General features: G+C 41.6%; 1 protein-coding gene across 1 annotated transcript in view; it reads left to right on the top strand.

Annotated features, from left to right (window-relative positions):
- Positions 1-18697, top strand: part of LOC122359190 (conserved oligomeric Golgi complex subunit 6-like) — a 58921-nt gene that overhangs the window by 5694 nt on the left and 34530 nt on the right. The window contains 3 exon segments of the mRNA XM_043259451.1: positions 17734-17845; positions 18180-18262; positions 18374-18444. Coding sequence (XP_043115386.1) covers positions 17734-17845; positions 18180-18262; positions 18374-18444 — 266 coding nt within the window.

Genomic DNA, 18697 nt, shown 5'->3' with positions numbered 1-18697 from the left:
AGGTGTGACCCTCAGCCTCAAGCAGATCTGTAACAAAATCCACTTCAATGTGGGACCAGGGTTGGTTGGGGATCAGTAGTGGTACTAGTTTGCCTATGAGGAGATGGCGTGGAGTATTAGACTGGGCACAGACTGAGCAGCTAAGGACCTGATGACGTCACAATGCATACTGGTCCACCAGTACTGCACTTGGAGGAGTGAGAGGGTTTGCTGGCTGCTTGGGTCTCCAAAGCCCAGTATGTCATGAACCAAAAGGGGCCTCACAACAGAGCTGGCTCAGTGCGAGTCACAGGCATCACAAATCTTGTGATCTATCTCCCACTGGATGGGACTAACTATAAAGGTGGAAGGTAGCGTGGGCTCAGGTTCAGAGGGTTAATCTGCAGCGTGAATACGGGAAAGAGCATCTGCCGTGTGGTTTTGACTTCCAGGACAGTAAGTGATGGTGAATTGAAAACGTGTGAAGATTAAAGCCCAGCATGCTTGGTGTGGGTTCAGTTGCTTTGCATCCCCGATATATTGTAGGTTCTTATGATCAGTGATGACAGTGAATGGGATTGCCACTCTTCCAACACAAACTTGATGCCCAGAAGTTATCAATTTCTGATGTCGTAGTTCTTCTCTGCAGGGGTTGGCTTCCTGGAGAAGTAAGTGCAAGGGTGAAGGCTCGCTATGATACCAAGACAGCACAGCCCCCGACTCAGGTGTGGATGTATCTACTTCCAGAACAAATGGGAGCTGAGGATCTGGATGATGGAAGTTGGGGGATGTGCTAAACCCCTCCTACAGCATGTGAAATCCAGCCTGCGCATGAACCTACGATAGAAGTTGGCAAATCCTAGGTATTTCTGGATTTCTTTCACTGACTGTGGAATCGGCATTGTTGAATGAGGATCACCTTTCCCTTCTCCAGTTGAATGCCCTCTGAGCTGATGCTATATCCAAGGAACTGGATGTTGGCATGGTGGAACTCCAATTTGAGATAGAGCTGATGTTCCCGTAGCCGTTGGATGACCTATGTGATGTTGAGGTGATGTTCGGCTAAGTTCAGATTGATGTAGACAATTGCAAATTGATGGAGGAACTCTCGGATCACCTCATTCATGAAACCCTGGAAGACTAAAGGTGAGTTGAATAACCCATATGGCATAACCCAGTATATGTAGTGGTGATAAAGTGATAAAGGCTATCTACCACTCATCTCTTGTCCTGATTAAAATGCGGTTATATGCACTCTGCACTAATTTGGAGAAGATACGGATCCTCTATTTGAGTAATCTAAATACACCTTCTATGTCTTCAAATAAAAAAAAAATCTGAATCTCCAAAGCTGTTCATCAAACCTACTAATAAAATGTAATACCGTTTTTCTTATATTTTGTGCTAGTGTATCCAATGTCTTGCACATTTATGATTATGTAACCCGACCAATGCCCTTAAACTTACCATTTGTCAATAAAACACAATATATAACAGACAGATACAATTACAATCACAATTTATTTAAACATTAAATAAATTAAATGGCATATATGTAGTACTTGATTCTAGATCAAAATTATGTCATGTTCCTATTCAAAATGTTCGTTGAAATTGTACAGCAAGTGAGCTATCGTGTCATTAATGTGGAAGCAGTTAAGATCAAGCTGTGAGATTTATTTAGAGAAATTCACTAAATGGCTAATAAAAAGTTACAATGAGTATATGTTAGAAATTTTATTCACTGATTTTGACTCTGAAAGGGGGATATTTGCCTTTTGGAAATGACGATCCGTCGTGTAATGTTCGCCTTTCACCTGTTACATCTTTGCAGCATAATGGTGCCATGTGCTTGTGCAGTCCTAATGTCACATCCTCAGCACGTCCCCTCAGCCCCAGTCTTCGTGATCAATAACCACCCAATCAATCTCAAGTACACCTTTTATATACTCACCTCTCACTCACCGGCTGGAATCAGTGTTGCATGGACACAGCTATGTGGCTCCCCTGTTCTTCGTGCTTTTAGGACGATCTTCTTTACACACCTGCGGACAAACCAACACCCGTTTCAAGGGTAGTGTCTCTCTCTAGCTCTAACTTTCTGGAAGTTACTTACCTATTCCTCTGTGTTTGTAAACACATGTGCTTGAACGTGACAGGATTCCAGCCCCGCAAATAACAAAGGAACTGTTCTTCCATGGAAGCTAACGCCTCTCCATGTTATAGTATGCCCCTTTTACTTCCCCTGAGTTACTCCGGTAAGCCAGATAGCTGTAATGGCTTCCTCCTCCAGGGCTCCCTTTACATAGAAGCCATTGCAGCTTCCCCAATGAACTTTCCAAGATCGCCTTCATTATCTCCCTCCTCACCAGACGGATTGCCAAGAGCCCTGTTTTATCCTCTCTCCCCACATTCATCAGCCATTTCAAGGATGTGTTCAGAACTGCTCTCACCCCCCTATCCATATAATGACGAACTAATCAATCTACGACAAGGGTGTTCCAATATCCACGACTATACCTTACTTTACCAAACTTTGGTGGCTATTAGTGGTTGGAACTTCTCTTAAAGAACTTAGACCTCAGATACATAAGCAGATGGTCATTTACAGCGATAATGCCTTGATAACCTTGACATCTTTATCAAAAAGACCATCAACGTGTCGCAACACCTCTCAGCCGGCACTTCAACTGATCCAGCTCCCAGTTTCCCGTCCAGTGAGCTTTCTCTCCAACAAGATCCCGCAAACTACTTAGCCACCCTGGATGTCATCCTGGGCCGACCCTGGCTTGTTAAGCACCGTCCTATCATCAACTGGAGCACAGAGGCGATTCGAGAGTGGAGTCAGGAATGTAAGAACCTTGGCTACTGCCTCCTGTCATCGAGCTTTAAATCTTCTATCCACCCACTCCACATTCACACCACCTTCATTGAAAGCCCCGACACAGCCACTCCTGTCAACATCCCCGCTGCCTATCACACCTTCTCCAATTTGTTTAGCAAGAAATGAGCCACCCAACTGGGCTAACTGGGCGGAGCCTAGCACAGTGAAGGAGCTCCAGCGTTTCCTTGGCTTTGCAAACTTGTTCCATCACTTCATCAGGAACTACAGCCTTAACTCGGCTCCTTAACTCGAAAGCCCAACATATCTTCAGTCATCTCAAGCACCTTTTCACTACCGCTCCCATCCTCCAACACCCAGACCCATTCATGGCTTGAAAGTGGATGCTGCTGATCTAGGAGTGGGGCCATCATCTCGCAGTGGTCTGGTCTGAAACCCTGAGTGCTTCATCCATGTGCGTACATTTTCCAGGAAGCTCTCACCTGCAGAGCAAAAACTATGGTATAGGTAATTGTGAGTTGCTGGCCATCAAGCTCGCCCTCAAGGAGTGGTGACATTTGGCTGGAGGGATCAAAGTTCCTCTTTACTGTTATCACTGACCATAAAAATCTTCAGTATCTGCAAAATGCAAAATGACAACGCCCATGAAGCCTGCTGGTCACTATTCTTCACTCCTCTACAACTTCCAAATCACGTATATACCCGGTCATAAGAACATTAAGGCATTAAGGCTCCTCCCATATGTATTCTCCTGAACTCCCCACAGAGTCTCCCGAACCTGTACTACCTCCATCCGCTTCCTAGCGCCTTGATCCTTTGGCAACTTGATGAAGAAATATGCGCCGCAACCCTCGAGGAACCCACTCCACAGGGAGTCCCTTAAGGCCTTACCTATGTTCCCTCAAACCTTTGACTTCCACTACTGGGAAACCCTGGCAGCAGGCGAACATTCTCGCTCCTACAGCAGAAATACTGTGCCATCACTACCACGCCTCGCCACTTGCAAGAAGTTAAATTACAGCCATTGCCCATTCCCCACCGACCCTGGACTCACCTCGGAGTAGACTTCACTACTGACTTACCCTCCTCACAAGGTTAATTGTTGTTCTTGACCGATTCTTAATACCTCTGAAAGCTCCCCCAACAGCTCTCGAGACTGCCGAGGCCCTGGTCACCCATATGTTCTGAAACTTTGGACTCCCAGAAGACATCGTGTTGGACAGAGGGCCCCAGTTTATCTCCGGGGTTTGACAGTCTTTCTTTCGACTACTTGGGACCTTCATCAGCCTATCATCCGGCTATCACCTCAAACCAACGCCAGACCGAGCGGAAGATTCAGGAGATCTCCCACTACCTGAGATCATACTGCTCTCAACATCAGGACACCTGGAGCCAGTATTTACCATGGGCCGAATATGCCCAGAACTCTCTTTGTCAAACCTCTACTGGTTTAACCCCCTTTCAATGTATTCTAGATACCAATCATCTCTATTCCCTTGGATTGGTGAAAGCTTTATTCGCCAATTGTGTGCAAACACACAAGGAATTTGTTGTGGTTAGATACCGAGATATTGATAGTAAAAAGAACAGGTGGTGATTAGCTGATTCAGGCTGGAGATAGCATTGAGGGAAAAAAAAATGTTTTTGTGTCTAGATGTTTTAGTGCACAGTGATCTGTAACGTCTGCCTGAGGACAGAAGTGCAAACAGGTTGTGTCAAGGGTGGGAGGGGTCTGTGATGATGTTACCTTCCCATTTCTTCACTCTGGAGTTGTACAGTCCTGAAGGTCGGGCAGGTGCATACCAATTAACCTTTTAGCTGTCTTGACAGTCCGTTGCAGTCTTCTTTATGTCATTTGCTGGCTGACCCAAACCAGACAGTTAAAGAAGTGCATAGAACCGATTCAATAACAGCTGTGTCATCTGAGCCTGTGTCAGGTTGAACTTTTTCAGTTGACGAAGGATCAACCTCTGCTGGGCCTTTTTCACAATGGAGTCAATTTGATTGTCCCACTTTAGGTCCTGTGAAATGGTGGTGCCCAGGAACCTGAATAACTCCACTGCTGCCACAGTGCTGTCCATTATGCTGAGAGGGGGAGAGCTGGGGTTTCACCTAAATTCTACTATCAACTCCACTGTTTTCAGCATGTTCAACTCCAGGTTGTTACGACTGCACCAGACAGCCAGCTGCTCAACCTCTCTTCTGTAAGCAGACTCGTCTCCATCCTGAATGAAGCCGATGACTGTGGTGTCGTCTGCAAACTTCAGGAGTTTGACAGAGTGGTCTTTAGAAGTGCAGTTATTTGTGTAGAGGGAGAAGAGCAGTGGGGAGAGAACACACCCTTGCGGGTACCAGTGCTGATAGTGCAGGTCCTAGATGTGAGTTTTCCAACCTCACTAGCTGCTCCCGGTCTGCCAGGAAGCTGGCCATTCACTGACAGTTGGAGGTGGGAAGCTGGGTCAGTTTATTCTGGAGGGTGTCCTGGATTATGGTGTTGAAAGCAGAGCTGAAGTCCACAAACAAAATCCTTGCATACGTCCCTGATTTGTCCAAATGTTGGAGGAAAAAGTGCCACGTTGACTGCACCATTCAAGGACCTGTTTGCTCTGTAAGCAAACTGCAGGGGCCAATAATGTACTTCAGGTAGGCCAACACCAGTCTCTCAAATGAATTCATGACCACAGACGTCAGAGCAACAGGTCTGTAGTCATTCAGCCCAGTGATCTTAGGTTTCTTTGGGATGGAGATGCTGGTGGAGCATTTGAAAAGGAGGGGACTTCACACAGCTCCAGTGATCTGTTGAAAATCAGTGTGAAGATGGATGACAGCTGGACAGCACAGGCTTTATGTATTAAAGCCTGTGCTGTCCAGCTGTCATCCATCTTTAATACAGGCTTTAATACAGGCTGGTGAAACTGCGTCGAGCTGGGTAGTTTCCTTATCTTCTGTTTCCTGAAGATTTTGCATACATCCATTTCCCTGATTATGAGTCCAGGGTAGAACATAGTAGGGGGAGGGATGGGAATGGTGTTGATGGCTGTGTGGGGTGTTTCAAACCTGCAGTAGAATGTGTTGAGTTCTTCTGCTAAACGTTGATTCTCTCCAGCGCTGGGGTCTTGTAGCTGCTGATTGTTTTCAGGGTTTTCCACACATTTGTAGGATCGTTGAACTGGTTTTTCAGCTTTTCAGAGTAGCTTCTCTTAGCTACTCTTATCTCCCTGTTCAGTGTGTACTTGGCCTGTTTATACAAGGCTTTGTCCCCATTTCTAAAAGCATTTTATTTGGCCTGGCAAAGATATGTAAGTTTAGCAGTGAACCAAGGTTTGTCGTTGTTATGTGATTAAAAAATTCCTGGTGGGAATGTCACAGTGTCAGTCATCCATATCAGTGGCTGTGGCCTCAAAAACACACCAATCATTGCAGTCGAAACAGGCTGGTAAATCCTGCTCTGTTTTGCTGGTCCATCTCTTTACAATTCTTACCACAGGCTTAGCAGATTTAAGTTTCTGCTTGTAGGCTGGTAAAAAACTAACCAAGCAGTGGTCAGAGAGTCCCAAAGCCGCTCTGGGGACAGAGTGGTATGCACCCTTAAAGGAAGTGTAGCAGTGGTCCAGTGTGTTACTGTCTCTTGTGGGGCATGTTACATGTTGTTTATATTTAGGCAGCTTATGGGTGAGATTGTCTTTATTAAAATCAAAGAGAATGATAATGAAACAGTGCGGGTAACATTGTTCTGTGTGTACGATCTGATCAGTCAGCTGTTCTAGAGCGATGCTCACGCACGTGTCAGGAAGGGATGTATACACTCACCAAAACAAATGAGGAAAAATCCTGCGGCGAATAAAAAGGCTTGCAGTTAATAAAGAGAGCTTCCAAGTCAGGGCAGCACATCTCCTTTAACACTGTCACGTCTGTGCACCAGCCTTCATTGATGTAAAAGCATAATCCACCGCCTCTCGAATGTTCAAAAGTCTGCAAAAAAATATTTTGTCAGTTATTCCTGATGTCTCTTGGAAAGCTGATCGGGAAAAGGTTACTTAAAACAGGACAAACAAACAAAAACAGTAAAATTACCAAGGAGCAACAAACCGAGGCAGCCATCCGCAGCACCATCTTGAATCATACTGCTTTTTATAGCACTTTTAACAACAAAGATTGTATCAAAGCACTGAACAGTATAAACTAGTAGATAGGGGTGTATAATGATGAGATTGAACAATTTGGTATTAAATGCAGAGACAGTCTCTGTAATCAATTTGACGGTAATTGCTAGAAAGTAAGTGTCCCCAACAAAGCAAGCTAGTGGCGACAGCGGCAAGGAACCAAAACCCCATCCATACAGAATTGAGAAAAAAAAACCTTGGAAGAAACCAGGCTCAGTTGCAGACATCACTTAACTTCCAGATCAATTTTAAACGCAGATGTGTCAGATAGTGTAAATGACTTGGTGTGTGCATCAGGATCTGGTGATCTAGGTACAAACTCCTTGTGTGAGTGAGTCCTAAGTGTGACTCAGAACATTGACTGTTTCTGTAGCAACCCGAGCTTCTATTGGCATCTGCACTGACAAGATGGCTTGTCTTTTATCTATAAGGCAGAACTGTTGTGTGTTGTCACATTCATATTAAATGATTAAGAAAAAACTGAATTGTAAATAAATAAGGATTAAAATTCTAAAAAGTATAGGATGAACTTACTTTATATCTAAAATATTCTATTCTGTGAATACAGAGTCTCCCTCCTCTTTATGTTGTCCTGCTGTTCTGTTGGGACATTGCCTGTCTCAATGTGACATTTTCATCAGGCAGATGGGATTGTGCCTGCTTGTCTGGCTGATTTTTAACCTTGCCTGACTGTGTCTGTCCCTAGAGGGACAGCTGTGCACGGGACAGGTCAGGACATAACATGTCATGCTTTCATAGAGGACAGAAAGTAGGATCTGAAATATTAATACACACCTGCTTGTGTGCAGTTTTCTAAATCCAGAGATTACCCTACAAGGTGACCTTCTGCATATGATATTAAAAGAGAAATTTGTGTTGCAAAAAGAGTTGAGTATTACAGCATGCATTAAATTATGATGTTGGAAGTACTTTGATGAGAGTGAAAAGGTGATAGTTTCATATGCCTCAGTATGCCTACATGAAAGGCACTGGGAATTTTATATTTAATAAATAATTTATAAATTGGGTAATATTATTACCATAATTTAATATATGTTGTGGTGTGATTTTTCAGTTTAAACAGTCACAACTATTTTATTTTTATTACACTGTTTGCACATTTATGAGCACATAACCCAACCACTGCCCCTAAACATACTGTACCATTTGTCATTAAAACGCAATGAGTGGGTGGGTATCCGAGGTCATAGTGTCCATAGAAGAGCTGTTGCTAGATGTAGATGCAGCAGGGGTAGGAGAAATTGAGATGAAGGTAGCACTCTCTTTGGATCCAGTCAGAGCAGCTCTGGTTTCAAACATCCATTCAATATCTGTTATTACCTGAATATTACTGATGAATTAATCAAAAAGTAGGCTACTGTTCATATGCACTTTTTCTGATTATTTGGAATGATGATAAAAATGTTAAAACATTAATTCAATATCTACTATTTACTGAAAATTATGATATGCAAGATAGCTGCCCCTGATGGTGTCACACTATGCAAATTAGATGAGTAAATATACACCCCATATAAACTTTCAGTCATGCCCAACATTTTTCTATTCTCTATATTTAAAAGCTGGGACACATCAAGCCAAATTTAAAGAGCTAGTGGCAAAGAAAGCTGACGTTGTTGTTGCCTCGCATCTGCAGTGTTGGACAAAAAAGCAGAGCTTGAACACACAGCACAGACTGCCATTGGTAAAGCCAATGGTAAATGTTCTTCATCTGTGTGAGATGAGTTAGTTGTCTACTTCAGCAGCTATCAATAGAAAATATTCATAATTCAAACAGAGAAACAAAGAAAGATATAGAAGATATGAAATGTAAACAAAGTGGTGCTTTCTTACTATTTTGAATATCATTTTGAATATATTGTTGATAACTTTATTAATTTCAAGCATGTCATGTTGCTATGATAGTATTCACAAAGTGGAAAGCTTAGGTAAGATCAAGATGCTGAATTGGGCCGACGAGTGGAACACATCAAGCATACTAGCCTGACTCATCATTCGCAGTCAACCCAATGAGAGTGGTGTGTACTGGCCTTTGTTTGTAATGCTTTTTACTACCTTTATTTGCCTGCTATGTGTTTTATATTGTTCAGAAGTGGGTAGGTTTAATGTAGGGGTGGGGTTACGTACTCCAATGAAAGTATACGTTTATATAAAATTATTGCTTGCAAATCATTAAATGCTTAAACCCAGCAAAACAACGGAGGACGTTTCATACCGCTTTTTTGTATGAAAATAATGGAGGACCGGCTAAATGAGTTCCTCAGGGTCAAAAAAGCGATCCTAAGCGGCAATATGTGACAAGTGAAAATGAGTTTGCACCAGCAATGAAAGCTCAACTTAAGGACAAGCAAACAGACCAACACCTGGCAGCATTGTTTTTCTTCAACCTTCATCATTCCCTCTCATTGTCACTTCGTCATATCATTTAAGCTTGATTGGTGTTGAGAGATGTTCTCAATAGAGGCAGGAAGTGGTAATTCTGAAGGCTATAGCTTGTCACCTGTCTAAAATCTGAATTGACATGATGTATCATATGTAATGCCCCCAATTAAAACATTAAAACTATTAGTCCCACATTTAAGCCATTAGTCCACTAGTTGGACATTGCACCTTTTTGATTTGTCTAAACCTTGTTTTGTATCTGGGATAATTTTAAATCATTTGATAATCTGGTTTCTAATTTGACGTCCCTCTCTTTGGTAGTGATGTAGGTGCAGACTTGCGGTGAAAATTCTGATGTCTAGAAGGGTTTGTTATCTGATTGTGCTAATTAAGCTGGGACCTTATTACCAACCCACACAAATGTTCTCTGTCTTTAATACACCCCCATAGCAAATAAATGAAAGTCAATAAGTAGACAAGTCTGCTGCATTGTGTTCTAAACTTCTGCAGATGTTATTCTGGGTTTAAGCATTGATTAAAGTCTTCATCACTCATTTTCTGTAATGTGTTGTGCTTAATAATCAGTAGTTTTTTTTGGAGGAGGCGTTAGCCTAAGGAATGAGTCACGCTTTAGATGGTTCTTTCAGCGTTAACAGATCAGACATCAGAAACATAATTTATCAGCCATTTTTCTTTGTAGTAACAGGGTTATTGCGGTGCATCATAAAGCTTACAAACATTTATTAAATAAATGTATTGCGTAGTGGTGAAAGTAATTATCAACTTTGAGCTCAGTATCAGTGAGAGTGGCAATGCTTTCAGTCACCAGGCTAAGATTATTTATTTTATTTATTGTTTTAATGCTTTGTTTTATTTATTGTTTTGATGATAGATTTTTTGTTTGATTTAACTAATTTAGTTTTTTGATTATTGTTTTATTTATTGGTTAACACTTTAGTTTGATAGTCCACTTTAGACATTCTACTATCACACATGTGGACTCCTTTTGTTGTTGTTTTTGTCTTGTGCCATGTGCTCTGTGTGCCCTACCTTCCGTTCCTGTTAATTGTAGCATTGTCTTCAGGTGTGTCTTATTAGTTTAGTCAATTCCTGTATGTATTTAAGTTCCAGTTTGATTCTGTTTTATTGTCAGTTATCATCTTTATTGCGTGTGGTTTTGTTTCCTGTCTACCTGCAACAACTTTATTGTTTATTTCGTTCCTAGTAGATTAAAATTAAGTTTATTTTTCCTTGTTGAGTGCTCTGTCTCGCAAAACACTAGCGTGACATATACTAACTATAACTATAAAGTCAATTACTAGTCATTGGAATATTAGTAGACAATCTGCTTAATATATGATGGCCCTTTCATCCTATGCATTCTGGCCCTTTCAACATACTGTAATCTGATAATTAATATGAATTATTATTTGAATTAGCTCTTTAATCAATATTTGGGGAATCCAATTTTAATAATTCGAGTTGGTTTCATGAAATTCATAGAATACACTTTATTGACTAATCCATTCGGCGTTTAGGACAGTTAAATGTATCTTACCAGTTCTATTTATGTTGTGATCAGCAAAATAACAACAAATTGGTATTTACTTATTCGTTTATCTGATTTAATTCTTAATTCTGATCTGGGTAGCGCAGATCTGTGTGGAGTTTGACTTTACAATGTACAACACACAAGACAACAACTCTTAACAATGAAACAGAATGTTTATTGACGATACTTCTATATTAACTATACTTCTACTAACATGACTAAGCTAAGAATGCACACACACATCCGCACGCACACACATTCAAACAGTTTGGGAAGGAATTGATTAATGAAGTCCAAAGTCTATTTGCTAGTTCTAAGATTGCAACTTAGCTTATTGTTAGCTTTTCACTTTGCACCATTCAGTTAAGAGAGGGAAACTTTGTCTGTGTTACCGAAACTGAGGAGATCTGAGGAAATCCTGGCTTCCCTGTTTGGTCACAGCGCTCGTCTTGGATGACGTCTTTGGAATTCCCCAGGTGTTTTGTATGGGCGTTTGTGAAAGTCTCTTGTAGTTGGGCTGCTCAACTTTGGAAGTTTCCAGAGTGGAAGCTGCAGAGGGTCAATGGAGTTCTCGCTGAAGGAACGTGTTCATTAGCAAGCTTCCCCCATTTCGAGATGGCATCTCTGCAATGTCCTGTACTTTATAAAACGTTTCCTACATCCCATATAACAACAAAATAACAATCATTCATTCCCACCATTACATGCCAAATGTCATAAGCTTTCATTCAACACGCTTTTGTGATGTGTGAGAAAAACATATAATGGGGAGAACAGGAACTTGGAGGTTTCGGTGGAGGACAGACCCCCAGAAAGGGGTTGGCAAACAGAGTCCAGAAAACAAACAGAATCCATGGAGGAACAGCCGGAAGGAGGAGCTAGGGAAGAGACAGGAGGAGTGCGGAGCAGGAGGAGATCCATAGGACCCAGAGCTCAGCCATGAAGATGGCCCATGGTGGAGCCGACGGAGGGAGGAGCCATGGAGGAGGAATGGCCGTCGACTCCATGGGGCCAACCGACGGCTGCAGAGCAGGTGGTGTAGAAGACAGAAACGGAGAGCCGAAGTGCCAGGGTGACACCAAGGAGCAGGAGGACCTAGGCGGTGAGGCAGGAATGACAGAGGCGCAAGGTGAAACTGGGGGATGTAGGAGCCTGACCGAGCTGGAGGGATGGAGGGACGAGGTGAAGCCAGATGAGGGGAATCCCAAGGCGATGGTCAACAACAGACCAAGGTGGAACTGGAGAGCTGGTGGATTGATGGGCCACTGTGGAGAGGAGGGAGCTAGCAGCCAAGGGGGAGCCGACGGGTCTACAGGGCAATGTGGAGTCCAGAACTCGGAGGCTGGATGGCGAGGTGAGGGATCCTGGTTGACTGGCAGTCCCATGGTGAATCCCAGCACCAGATGGTGTGCTGAGGGTGAGCGTAGGCGGAGACATTGGCGGAGAGTGGATAGGGTGGCAGGGCGGGAAAACGTTATGCCAGATCCCAGGAGGCACACTTGAGGAGCAAACTCTGAAGTGCGCAATGGCAATTCGGCTTTGCGTCAAGCGCTCCCAAACACAAGCATTCCATTCTTCTGCCGCACTAATAAAGCCAAGTTCCTCTCACTGTACTTGGTTTACCAAGCAGGCACAGCTTCACCAAATGTTTCTCCTCCAGCCAAAAGGAAGGAAAAAAACAGAAGAAGCTGTAATTCTCCCAACGGAAGACCTGAGGCGTCAGCCTCTGCACCTGTATGAAGTTTTGCCCACCAGGCGGCGGTAGAAGGCCCTCTGCTAGCCTCTGCAAAGCCCAGGACCCAAACACCAGCAACTCCCCCTCGAGTCTCCAGCAGGCAACCCATGCAGCAGGCACCACAGCTCCAACTCCCATAAGCCACCAGCCTCGCCCATACCAGCTCCGTTCATTAGACCAGATAAACCCACACCAGCTGTACTCTGCCCAAATCTCTCTCCCCTATGCCTGGCCATTAAATGAAGTAAAACTGACCAGTCCAAAAAAGGGCATTTTAAATATATATTTTTAACCCCAAACTCCTACTTTTACCTTTCAAGTGCTTTTTTCCAATACAGGAAATGCCAAACAAAAACTCCACTCGACCCTCTGTTCACATATTATTCCAATTGCTCTGTTTCACGATTCTGGTTCCAAAAGCACCTCAAATGAGTCCTACTCTACTCCGGAATCTACCACAAAATCTGTCACCGCAATGGCCATCCCAAGCAGGAGCACTGCACCCACCGCCGTGGACTGCTCCAGCAGTAGATGATCATATACAAAATCTGCCACCGCAGTGGCCATCCCAAGCAAGAGCATGCAAGCTCTTTCCACTCTCCAGGGACAAGAGGGAAAAAAACTCTGGACTTGGAAGTCCGCAGAGTTCTGAGCCCCTCCCTGACAGCATGCCAAACACGCTTACTTTTACTATGATTATGTGTGAGTGCAAACTCGTGAAAGTTATATTGTGGGATGTTTCACCCTTTTTTTCCCAGTTCACTTTGATTTTTCTTCTCCTGTGTTGCCCTTTGCTTCTGCAGAGATCTTTTAGGACCAGCAGTTCTCATTAATAGCTCATGAAGAGGATTCAGAGAATGATTGACAAAACACATTCCTTCATCAGTTTGGTGTCTGATGAGCCATAGGTTCACAAAACTGTCTGCGTGTTTATCAGTCATATTTCCCACAGTGGGCTAAATGTATTTTAAATGATTAGTTCTAAATGTGTCATGACCATTCAAAACCTCATATTTGTAAGTCAATAAGATTTTGAATGTAACAAAAATTACAGGAGTAGTTCACCCAAAAATTATGTCATTAATTATTGCTCCAAACCTGTAAGAACTTGTTTATCTTCGGAAGACAAATTAAAGATATTTTTGCGGCAAACCCTTGCATAGACAGCAAGGATACTTTTTGTGTGCAAAGAAAACACAAATAATTAATTTGTTCAACATTTCTTCTTTTCTATATAGTGCCCTAGTGCTCTATATAGAGAGTATCTCATACGTAAACGTTTTTAATAATAATGCCCTCCATTCTCACTCAGTTTGCAATAGCATACTGGAACATGCTGATGACAATTCATACTTTGACAGGCAGCTGTCCAACCTATCATAGCCCTTGCAGGGTTCAACACTAAAGATTTTTCTAGTGGCCTGGTTGGTTCACTGACACACACATACAAAGCTGCTGTTATTATTGTTTCTGTTTTATGACAATCGATATTTACAATACCAAATAAATATCAATATCATACTGTGTTGCTACAGTATTTGTTTCTTCTTTGCGTTCATCTTTCGCGTCTCTGACCTCTTGTAACGGCCGTTTAATGTAACATTTTAACACAAATGGCATTGAGAAAGCAGCAAGCGAGTGCTATTAAATAGTTTTCTTTCAAACAGAAATGCTTTTTTTTTAATCTCATGATTTTTTTAATTTATTAACATAAAAATACATAACATGCAAATAATACAATATGAAGACCCTGCAGTGGCATGATCAGGCAAGTGACAAATCTGTCTACTGTCCAACATTCCGCTGGCCCCGGGCTATCGGGTATTCCTTATTGGTGAGCCCTGCCTTCAACCAAATGAGATGATTGAACAAACATTTCATGGTCCTAAGCCATCCACAGATGGGCATAAATACATTTAGACCTCTTTAACTTAAGTGATTTCTATCCAAATTTGAGGTCTTTCAGCCAGCATGACATTTTCAGCAAAACAAAAACCTACCCTGCCTTTAACAGCCCAAATTAGCTAACACTGATTAACAATAAGTGTGATCACTTGCATTTGATGCAGCATTCATTTTTCAGGTCTATCTTATATTTTTAATAAAACATTAGTTTTATTGTCTGCTGTGGAAAGAGGTATATTTGTCAAAGTATCATGACAATGCTGGTCAGTGCATGTGTTGGCTGCAAACTTACAAGGTGTTGTTGAAATTAATAATAATAATTTCCTTTTTGGCCATTTTGAATATAAAAGTCTTTGCTACTGACAATGTAGTCTGCACTAAAGTCATAATCACAATAATTAAAAAGTTGACCATTTCTTGGGGTGAAGCATCCATTGCCTGGTCCTCAGTCCCTGCCTTGACACAATGTCTGCTCTAAAATTTTATTGCCTGGGAATGTAGGTGCCTTTTAGTGAGAGGAGTGTGCCCTGGAACCACACAAAGATCTGTGCCAGCTTGTATAAGGGGTGTGAACACATACTTCCTTGTTGGTTGATATCACTTGAGACCACTTATGTGTTGTCAGTGCACACCTGCGCAAGAAAACACATGGTGATTTCTTAGGTCTGGGAGGAAGTCTTTCAGTGCTTGAAACACAGCCAGTTGATGTGCCACATGAGATGGATACCACTCCACATATTGTGGGCCAAGTGGCCACTTGTCTAAGACACATACACAACTGGATGTGATCTTGATCATACCAAGGGACTTTCCTCTTGTGGAAAAACCCATGGTCCTGAGCCACCATTGTAGGGGTCTCATGTACAGCAGGCCATAGATATCACATTGAACGCAGGTGCCATCAGACCCAGCAGTCTTTGAATCTGCTTGACAGTGAGTGACCGGCCTTCTCTCACTTTCGCGACTGCAGTGAGGATCGATTCATACCTTGCAGGGAACATACATGCCTGCTTTGTGGTTGAATCCCACAGCACACCAAGAAAAGTGGTTCTCTTTGCTGGAGAAAGCACACTTTTCATGCCGTTTAGTCTTAACCCCAGCTCTCTCATGTGAGCAAGCACAACATCAGAGACACAGGAGTTAGAAGACCATCAGGACTTGATGGAGCCCTCTTAGTCTGAAGTCCGGATCTCAGATCAGGCGTAGGTTTAAAGGCTCGACTCAGACCCAAGTGACAATGCTCTGCTTTTGCGCCTCCTGGTGTGAGGTGAAGCTGAAGTCAGTTGCTTGCACTTCACCTGCTTTTAAAGCTTCCATGCCGATGACATCACCCTCCTATGAAGACAAAGATTGATGTTGAATACCACAAAGCTGAAAAGAGCTCTCAATCATTCTTTATTTGTGACCATGGTTTAATCTAACTAAAAATTAATAAAATAATGGTTTCTTAATTCACATGAACAAATTAAGTTGTGGCTACACATATTTTTGTACATGTATTGAGTACATATATTTTTGTTTAGCCTTGCAGTTCAAGTCCACAAGCAGTAATGAAATCTATAATGATAGGAGCTAGATTCAAATACTAAAAAATATTTCAATATCATATAAATATCACAATGGCAGAAGTTTCATCTTTAGCTGAACTGATTCTTGTGGATGGCTCCAATTCCAGTTTTCGTTTTCAGATGTCTAAAATCTTTGTCGTTGGGTTGTAATTTACATCTCTGACATTTGACATCCCTCAGACAAGTACACAGCCTGCAGAGGTAAACCTTTTGTAGCAGGGAATTACAGCCATTTAATGCATTTTTCATGCGTTCTCCTTGTTCGAATGTTTTAGGTCAGATATCTTCCCACTGGCATAAAGCAAATGTCATTTACTTTATTGACACTGCAGGCGATATGATCCCAAAGCAAGCCCATACGATTTCACACATTCCCTGCATACTTGCATGTTTCCTTCGTATGTTAAACATTGTTACAAGCTCATAACCATGTGGTGAGTTAAGTTAACATTCTGTATTGACTGAGAGAAATGCTGAAATTCTTCAATAATAATTGAAGAAGCCCTATAGAGTTTTTGTTAATTTGCGGTTATATGCTGCTGTCTGAGAGAGGCACTTTCTCTGAATTGAGGTTCACTCACAAAACTTAGATCTTGCATTTGTGTGCTTTGAAATATATTTTTTCTCTTACCTCATTGTTTTAGACATATCACCATGTCCCTTAAATGGCTCTGTAGCTTTCCACAAGCAAGACAAAAAAATTAGGATCTGAAACTCCTCTTTTTTTCTTTTTTTTTTCTCCAACGAATTGTCATAAGAGTCAGAAACTTTGAATAGACTAAACCAATTGCCTGGCAAAAAGATTTACACAAAAATGCTGTACACTGCAGGTTGCAAGGCTGCAAATATTGTTGCCTCGAGCCATTTTTCCTAGTTTGTGTTCTACAATTTCCTTTACGGTACTTTTTCCTAATAGTGTTATATTGGGCAAAAGTCTAATAATATGTTTATTTCAGTAGTTTGAAGTGTGAATATGGGTTGTAGTTTTGAGAAGGGCTTTGATGCCATCTAGTGGTTGGCTCAGGAAAGTTTCTTTGAATAATATGTATGTAAGTGTGTATATATACTGTTATATGAATCTATGTTAACATAAATGATCATCCTATACCCCATGACTGCTTGCCCACTGAAACTAAGCAGGGTTGTGCCTAGTACCTGAATTGGAGGCTGGAAGAAGTGCCAGTGAGGCCAGTAGGACTGTTTGAACCTGTGGTCTTTGTGGGTCCTAACACCCCATTACTATACTGTCCAAAAGCCAAAGCATGACCAAACTTGCCCATTCCATCCTCATGTGAATCATCATTATCATCCCCATATCTACAATACTGATACTGATACTGATACTGATATACTGATACTGGCTTCATCACTCTGTGTACTCTCCATATTTGAGTTAGTGTGTGGTGGGTGTTCTGGTGCAATATGACTTCCATCGCATCATCCAGGTGGATGCTACTCATTGGTGGTGGTTGAGAAATTTCCCCCTTTCTTTTTAAAGTGTTTTGAGCACCCAGAAAAGTGCTATATAGATCAAACAAGTTATTATTATTATTACATTTATTAAATGCATTACCTTCTGTCTTTAGTCAACGCTTGGAGGTTCGGGCTCAGGTGGCCCAGGCATTCTTGTCAAAGTTCCAGCTGTCTACCACTGAAATGACAACATTACGTTCTGCACGAGATGGTCCCATCACTGAGGTAACCATGTTATCCCACAAATCTTTATATGAAATTTGAACCAAAACACATAAATGAACCACTAGATAAGATTGTCAACATTATATTCATCTTAAAATAATAAAAAATAAGATATATAACTTATATATATATATATATATATATATATATATATATATATATATATATATATATATATATATATATATATATATATATAAAAAATCTTGAAATTCAAAGTTTACAGTTACATGACATAAAATGGACAAATTGAATCATCTCATTCCGAATAATAAAAAAATTAATTCAGACAGAATCATCTATTAATTGTCTGAATTGTATGTATACTGTGCAGGACTTCTACAGAGCACTGAACCGTGTGAAGAACATCCATGAGGATGTGAAGGTCCTACTGAGAACTAACCAGCAAACAGCAGGGTGAGAGAGAATAGACTACACTAGAATAGAATTAAATAGAACAGATTAGAAATGTACAAAAAAAACAGACTTTTTGTGTAGATGTGCAGTGATGTCTTTCCTTTACTGCAGGCTGGAGATCATGGAGCAGATGGCTGTGTTACAGGAGACCGCATATGAGCAGCTCTATCGCTGGGCTCAGAGTGAGTGTGTTCTCTGGACCTTACACATGCACACACATACACAGCGTAGGCGAGAAGTTTCTGGAATATAAGCGCAGTTGCCACTGCCAGAGAATGTGTAATAGAAAACTGACTCACAGCTTACAGAACAACTTATGACAGTTCTGATTTGCATGATGATTTTAGTACTTTAGTACTATGTTGTAGTCATATAATAATATTGTGTGTTATATATAACACACTAATAATAATTTTTTGTGTAATGTGTTTTAGT

Source organism: Puntigrus tetrazona, chromosome 15 (assembly GCF_018831695.1).
Source record: "Puntigrus tetrazona isolate hp1 chromosome 15, ASM1883169v1, whole genome shotgun sequence".
Taxonomy (NCBI): domain Eukaryota; kingdom Metazoa; phylum Chordata; class Actinopteri; order Cypriniformes; family Cyprinidae; genus Puntigrus; species Puntigrus tetrazona.
Note: the sequence above shows the minus strand (reverse complement) of the source record. Positions and strands in the feature narration are given on the sequence as shown.